Source organism: Crocodylus porosus, unplaced genomic scaffold (assembly GCF_001723895.1).
Source record: "Crocodylus porosus isolate Cpor-Errol unplaced genomic scaffold, CroPor_comp1, whole genome shotgun sequence".
In the NCBI taxonomy this organism is placed as follows: domain Eukaryota; kingdom Metazoa; phylum Chordata; order Crocodylia; family Crocodylidae; genus Crocodylus; species Crocodylus porosus.
Genome location: NW_017728886.1, coordinates 178,754 through 186,495, shown reverse-complemented (window position 1 = coordinate 186,495; position 7,742 = coordinate 178,754). Strand labels below are relative to the sequence as shown.

The 7,742-nt window shown below is 61.7% G+C and overlaps 1 protein-coding gene across 1 annotated transcript in view; it reads left to right on the top strand.

Moving 5' to 3' along the window:
• The window catches only part of LOC109305642 (arf-GAP with GTPase, ANK repeat and PH domain-containing protein 3-like), a 71,838-nt gene that overhangs the window by 9,393 nt on the left and 54,703 nt on the right, over window positions 1–7,742 (top strand). The window contains exons 3-6 of the mRNA XM_019528656.1: window positions 3,641–3,728; window positions 3,882–3,967; window positions 4,203–4,344; window positions 6,261–6,395. Coding sequence (XP_019384201.1) covers window positions 3,641–3,728; window positions 3,882–3,967; window positions 4,203–4,344; window positions 6,261–6,395 — 451 coding nt within the window. The remainder of the gene's footprint in view (window positions 1–3,640; window positions 3,729–3,881; window positions 3,968–4,202; window positions 4,345–6,260; window positions 6,396–7,742) is intronic.

Below are 7,742 nucleotides of genomic sequence, written 5' to 3'. Positions count from 1 at the left end.
GGGCTGCTGTGCCTTCTTGCTGCCTTTCCTCCGTGTTGGAATAGATTTAGCTTGTGCACTGAGGATCGCTTCCCTTGAGAAGCAACCACTCTTATCGAACTCTTCTAGAGTATGTTGCAAGCCTTGTCCGTCCCCTCTCCAGCATCTCTTTCCTACCCTGACCAGGCCCGGCCTCGTTAGTGTCTCCTCCTAGGGAAGCCCCTCGCTAGCACTCAGCATCCTTGTTGCCCTTCTCTGCACCTTCTCTCTCTCCTTTCTGAGGCGCAGGGACCAGATCTGGGCACCGTATTCAAGGTGTGAATGTATAGGGGCATTGTGATACCTTCTGCTTTGTTTGCAGTTCCCTCCTTCACTGTCCCTACCATTGGGTTTGCTGTCAGAGCCGATGTTTTTACTGTACACAGTGACCCCCAGGTCTCTCCCCTGTTCGATAACCACTAATGTAGGTAGAGCCTGTCCCAGTGCTGCATCGACTGAGCTGTTGGACAGCTTGGGTCCTGCTAGGAGCGCCCCTGTCCCTGGCAATGGCCATTGCCGTCCCGTTCCGGGAGCTGCGAGGGAGCCAGGCTTTCATCCGTGCCCCGCGTCCCGTGCTGGCTCTGCACGGTGCTAATCGTTAAGCAGGAGGGTGCGAGGGGCTGAGCCATGCGCGCGAGGGGGCTCTCGGTGTTTTGGGGCAGTGGGTCTTGTAGCTGTGCACAGGGCTGCCGTGTAGTGTTAGCAACAGGTCGGGCGAGGCTGTGTCCGAGGTGCTTTGGATGGGGCTGATCCTGCCCCAGGCAGGGGTTGGACTAGCTGTGAGCTCCGGGGGCCAGGCCTTCCCCTGCGTCTTGGGGTGGAAACAGACGGCATCTTTGCGCCCCCATAAAAACGGTGATGGCAGCACAAAGGCCAAGCAAACTTGGCCATGCCCCTTGTTGCCCTACAAACAACCCAGAGTCGTGGTCATGGCAAACGCGGTCGCGGTTTCTGCTGCTGTTTTACTGCAGCAAACATCTGTTTGCTTTATGGTGCAGGAGGGTGGGCAGCCTGGAGCCGCCTGTGCCTTCCAGCTGCGCGGGACTGGCGCTCCCAGGGCTTGCGTGGCCCAGTGCTGTGTGCCTTGGGGATCCCCATGCAGAATCGGGCCCCTGCAGCCCCAGGAGCGCCTGTGCAGCTTTCCCCTCTTCTGGAGACGCGCCCCGGGGCAGAGCCAGGGTTTGCTGCTTGCACAAGCTCTGGGGCACGTCTCTATCAGCAGAGAACTGTTGCTTTCCCTGTGTAGAGATGTGCCCCCGAGCTTCCCTGGGCTTGTCGTCTGCTGTCTCAGGATCGGGCCCCTGCCCAGTGCCGGACAATGGGCAGCATTTGTTCCACCCAGCGACGTGGATCAGCGACCCCGTCCATCCCCTAAGAGACCTGCTGGCCATACTGGGCTGGCACTGGAGTCGTTGGCTGAGCCTGGGCAGGGCAGGGGTCCGAACAGGCCAGCTGCCATGAGACGCTGACCTCGGATGACCGAGCTGGGGGGAGTCGTGAATATGCTGGAGGGTGGAGCTAGGATTTAGCGAGACCTCAACACATTGGAGGATTGGACCAAAAGAAACAAGGTTCAGCAAGAACAAGTGCAAAGTCCTGCACCGGTGCAGGCGGGGGGTGACAGGCTGGGCAGCAGCTCTGCAGAAAAGGACCTGGGGGGGGACAGGGGCAAGGAGCTGAACAGGAACCACCAGTGCGTCCTTGTCGCCAAGAAAGCTAACAGCATGCTGAGCTGCATGGGTAGGTGTGTTCCCAGCAGGCCAAAGGCAGTGATCCTTCTCCTCTATTCGGCACTGGGGAGGCCACATCTGGAGTCCTGTGTCCAGCTGTGGGCCCCACTGCAGAAAGGATGTGGACACACTGGAGAGAGTCCAGCAGAGGGCAACGAAAATGGCTGTGGGCTGGGGGACAGGACTGGTGAGGAGAGGCCCAGGGAACTGGACTGATTGAGTCTGCAGAAGAGAGGACCGAGGGGGACTGAACAGCAGTCGCCACCTCCCTGCCGGGGGCTGCACAGAGGCTGGAGCTGGACTGGTCTCAGTGGGGGCAGCCGACAGGACAAGGAGCAACGGGCTCAAGCTGCAGCAAGGGAAGTTGAGGTTAGATATTAGGAAATGCTTTCTGATGAAGAGGGTAGTAAACCACTGGAACAGGCTCCGCAGAGAGGTGGTGCAGTCTCCATCCTTGGGGGTGTTTAAGACCCATCTAGACAAAGCCTTGTCTGGGATGATGTAGTTAGGGGTGGTCCTGCTATCAGTAGGGAGATGGACTAGATGTAACCTCCTGAGCTCCCTTCACCCCTCCTTGTCTGTGGGAGCCGGCTCAGGAGTTTGGAGGCTCTTGGGGCTCTGTGTCTCACATTGGGCACTTGCAGCGTAGGGCTGCAGCCGCTGGTGGCTGCATCCCATCCCTCTCCTGGCCCCTATTTTTGTCCACCCTTCATCTTCAGAATAGGCTCTTGAGCGTGGCAGTGATGCACTGGGAGCATCACCCTCCTCAGGGCAGGCCCTTGCCCAGCCACACACCCACTGTCGGCACCATCCTGTGCTGGGAAGCCAGGCGTGGGAGCTCTGCCCCACGGGCACCGGAGGGGCTGCCTCCTAGAGCAGCATCCGTGCACAAAGGGCATCACATCCTGGAGCGCAGGTAACTGTTTGCCCCGAGAGCTGAGCTAAATCTGCTTGTCTGCCCTGTAAAGCCATTGCCCTGGGTCCTGCCTTCTGCAGCAGGGCACTGCCGCTCTCCCTTCTTCACGGCAGCCTCTCGGGCGGGGGCAGCTGCAGGGGGGCAGTTGCACGCCTCCTTGACGCCTGCTCTGTCCACGCTGCCAGGAGGGGCAACGGCATTTCTATTCCGCCAGTCCTGGCATCTCTCTCCTGCTTCGTAGCCCCGCCGGCTGTTTGTAGCTCTCGCTGAACACCTTAACTCCGGTGTAGAAATGACTGACAGCAAAGTGTTGGGGGCAGTGCCAAGACACTCGATCTGACTAAGAGATGTACTTTAACTGTGACGACTACAGAACTACTGATGCGATGCCCGTTGATTATTTTGACTCTTTTTTTTTTGCCTAATTTGAGTTTTTTAAACTTCTTATCCAGCAAATTAATGCATGTTCCAGTAGTTATGTGTTTTTGCTTTGATCTTGAGTAGTATAGCTCTAGGTCCCTGGCATTTTAGTAAAGCTTCTTGTTTCTCCTTACCTGGAGAAACATGCGTTGTCACATGTGACGATGTACCATGCCGTCTGCACCCCCCTTTCTGAAATCCTCGATCCACCCAGGCTCTCGGATATTGGAGGCTGCTGTCCCGTCCCTCCCCAGTCACCGTTCCCTTAGCTGAGCACGCCCAATTCTTTCTACCATCCAGCTGCTGCCGGTGGGAGCTGCAATACAGGTGCCTTGCTGAGAACGGCGTCTGCCCAGCCCCACTCTGCCCTAGGCCCTGCCTGCAAAGCGGGGGGCTGATGCTGGCTTGCAGCCTGGCCACTGACCCGGGTTTCATGGGGTCGTGGCAGGGCGTGGGAGTCCCAGGGCTGTGTCTGAATGGTGCTGTGGCTCGGCAGTGCCCAGGGGAGGAAGGAGCCGGCTGGGGAAGCGGGCACTCATGCTCACCTCTATTGCAGGGCATCGTGGGGAACCTCTCCAGCGGCAAGTCGGCGCTGGTGCATCGCTACCTGACGGGCACCTACGTGCAGGAGGAGTCCCCGGAAGGTAAGGCCGTCCCCAGCTGCAGCCCTGGGCACCTCATGGGGTAGCCTGCACCATGGCCTGGGGGGTTCCCCTAGCCAGATCCCCCTCCGGGCAGCACCGGCCTCAGAGCCGCGCCTGACGAGCTGCTCTGCTCTGCTCTGCCCTGCTCTCCAGGCGGACGGTTTAAGAAGGAGATCGTTGTGGATGGTCAGAGTTACCTGCTGCTGATTCGAGATGAAGGGGGCCCCCCTGAGCTGCAGGTAAGGGGACCCCTCTCGCCCCCATGGCGCCTGCCTCTGAGACCCCTGTCCCCAGCCTGTCCTCCAGAAGCCCCGGGAAGGGGCTGTGGTCTGGGGCGCGGGGAGCTGGATCTCACTGCACTGCGGGGGGCTGAGAGGGGCATGCAGCTACGGGGCTGGCTCTTCCCTTGGCTGATGTCCCCGAAGGGGGCCCGGGGCCCGGGCTGCACGGTGATGCCTGGTGTTTCCCCGCCAGTTCGCGGCCTGGGTGGATGCCGTGGTGTTTGTCTTCAGCCTGGAGGACGAGATCAGCTTCCAGACGGTGTATAACTACTACCTGCGGCTCTGCAGCTACCGCAACACGGCCGAGGTGCCCATGGTGCTGGTGGGCACGCAAGGTGAGGTGGGCGGCGGGGCCTGCCCGCATCCCCGAAATGGGGCAGGACTCCCCCGGCCCTCGGGCTTGCCCCAGGACCGTAGGGGCTGCTGGCATCTGCATGCATCTGGCTGAGCTCTGGGCCGCCCCCGTGATTGAGCCCTTTGGAGCCAGGTGTGCCCCAGTCTCCTTTGAGCCTGCCAGTGCCAGGTCTAGTCGGCGGGGGGGTGGTCTGGGGCAGCAGGGATAAGGTGGACTTGTGCAGGTGCAAAGGGGACGGCCTTCCTCAGGGCAGGGCAGGGCCCCGGGCTTAGGCTGAGCTTGGCCCCCGAGGGGTGGGCACGCCTGCTGTCCAGGTCCCCTGGAGCCCTGTGGCCCCCAGTGTGGCTCCAAGTGCCCGTGGAGGTGGCCCAGATGCAGCTCTCTAGGACCAGCCCCAGGGCCTGTCCTGCCATGAGACTGCGCCTTGTCTGTGGCCCGGCGCCTTTCAGCGAGTCCACGAGCGCTTGAATCCCAGGCGGGGACTTGCCGGTACTGGGGGTCAAAGTGATCGGCTGCGGCTGTTCCCCACCACGACGGCGAGTGGCAGGCAGCGCGGCCGAACCAGGCCAGCTCAGAGCCCGTCCTGCCAGGCCCCTGCCCTGCCCTGCCCCAGGGCCTCGCGGATGTCTCCACTGGGACCCTGTACCAGACTGCAGACCAGGAGCAGGCAAAATTTGGCCCACCAGGGGATTTTGTCCAACCAGTAGCGGGTCCCTCAGCCCAGGCATGGGGGCAGCCCAGGCCATAGTGCGTGTGGCCGGTCCCACCACCCCCGGCTGCAACACAGAGCTGGAGCAGTGCGGGGGCTGGACTTGCTTCCCGGCAGCTTCTTTCAGCTGGCACTGGTGCCGGACCGTCCACCCCACGCTCACTGCTGGGGGCAGGACCCGTGCGGGCCGGGTGGTGGCCGGGCAGATGGGATGGGGCCATGGGCGGGCAGGGAGCAGGTCTGGGAACGGGGCTGAGATTACAGGGCAGGATCACGGGACCGTGACAGCAGGGGATAGACCTGGGGCTGAGCCACGACCCGCTGCCCGCACGCCCCTGTGATTAGTGCCAGCTCTGCAGGTAGGGATGGGCGGGGAGCAGATCATGGCTCTGCATCAGCCCCACGCTGTCACCGCCTGTGATCCCAGCCCTGGCCCTTCCTGTCCTCCCTGCTCCAAGGTGCTGCTTCCTGCTTGCCTGTCCCAGCTGCTGGCATCTTCACACCTGGGCCCGAGCTCTGCCTCCCAGTCATTACCAACCACTGCCCAGTCCTTGCTCCCTGGCTGTCGTCACCAGCTCACAGCTGGTCAGCCATTCGGTCCTTAATAGCCGTCCCTATGGAGCCTGTCGTGCTCGGGACATCGAACCCTGCTGCACCGCAGTGAAGGAGTTGGCCCCGTGGGCGTGATGAGGGCACCCCAGGAGGCACACCCATAATATACCAGGGTGAAGTTACACCACACTTGGCCCATACTAAGGGCAGTTCAGACATGAGTGTCTGCACATTAAAGCTTGTTAATGCGTGTTAACTGCCCCGAGCATCTCCAAGTGACCCACTTCAGGCAGAGATGAGCTCTGCGCCGTGCTCCCAGCTCATATTAGGGTAACTTCAGTCTGCTCCATGGAGATAAAACAGGCATTTTGCAGTCTTCCAGCATCCCAAGATGCACTGCTCCCAGCCCCCTAGCAGGGTGGATCCCTAGCCCCACCCCTGCTCGCCCGCCCCCTGGTGGCACCTCTGGAGCCCTGCAGGCAATTCACGATATTAACCCTTCAGGGCCCCAAGCTGGGAGCCCTGGACCTCTGCCCAGGACGGTGCTGTGCAGGGTCTGTATTGTGTCTGGGGAGAGCTGGTGGGTGCTGTCTCGGCCCCCCTCTCTGACCTGCCCCCCACCCCTCTGCTTCCAGACGCCATCAGCGCCACGAACCCTCGCGTCATCGACGACTCCCGGGCCCGGAAGCTCTCCAATGACTTGAAGCGCTGCACGTACTACGAGACCTGTGCCACCTATGGCCTGAACGTGGAGCGAGTCTTCCAGGACGGTAACTGTGCGGGGGCGGGCAGGACAGGGCGCGGCGCCCCTCTCCCTTCCTCCACGCTGTTCTGGGGCCGGTGCTTGTCGTTTGAGCTGTGCCGTGGGGTGTGATGGCAGCCCTGAGGAAGGGCCCCTGCATGACAGGCAGCTGCAGGGCTTGTGTCGTGGCGGGTCTGGGAGCTCGCCGGCTGCTCTTCTTGTGGCAGAGTGGACAGGTGGTGCCCTCTTGGTTGCCCCCTTCCCCCTGCATGTCCTGCCCCTCCGCGGGCAGCGAGGACGAGTGTCCGTGTGAACAGCTGCGGGAGAGCGAGCAGCGCGGGGGGCTCGCCGACGAGGGTCTGTCTAGACAAGCCTGGCACTGGAGCGCAGGTGCCACCAGCCCAGATCCCAGGGTGCACGTGGTACCAAGCACCGCTGAGTCTCTGGCTGTAGTTTGTTCAGGTCCGGGGCCCCGGGTGAGGCTGCTCTGGGACCGGGTCCTGGTGCCACCAGCCCATTTGAGGGGTCTCTTTAAGCAAAGCCCTTCACCCCTCGGGGGCTGGCGACCAGGGCTCAGGGCCCAGCTGTGGGCACTGACAATGTGCGATGCACGGTGTTGGCTCTGGACTTATTTCTCAGCATCTGCAGTCACTCGAAAGGGGCCCTGGAGCAACGTGGGTCAGGAGCAAGGTGCTGCAAACTGGAAGGAAGGAGGAAATGGCAGGGAGCAGGCAAGGCAAAGCAGCAGCTGCCTCCCAGAAAGGGTCTTGACAACTGCTGCGTGATTTCTGGCTCGTCGGGAGCGCGTTTGCCTGGGCCTCTGCTCCCTGCCCTGTGCCCAGGCTCTGCCCGAGACAGAGAACGAGGAGCCCGTCCTGGGCCAGGAGGATGGCAGAACTGGGGGCAATGCAGCGGAGGGTGCAGGCACACAGCGCGCGTCCTGCCAGGAGCAGACTGCCTGGAGCGGCTGCACGGCCTGTCGTCTGACCGCAGAGAAAGTACGTCTGAGGTGCCAGGTGTTGGGTCAGACCCCAGGTCCGTCTTGCCCAGACTCCGGCATCCTACGAGCAGAGAGCAGAGGCAGGAAGGGAGAGTGACTGGGCCTGAGCAGGGTTTTCCCTTGTTCCCTCTCCCTTGCAGTCTCCAGCATTGAAGGTGAGGAGGTTCAGATTCAGAGGCCATGCCCCTCGTTCCTGTGCTCGCTGGCTGCTGAGCCCCCTTTCCTACAGAAAATGTAAAACTTCCCCAGAGCCACTTGCCCTGCAGTGAATGCTGTGGGGAGAGACAGGCATCGCCAAGCTGATGCAGGTCTGCTGTGGTGAGAGAGTTTCATAGTTTCTAGGGTCGGAAGGGACCTGAGCAGATCATCTAGTCC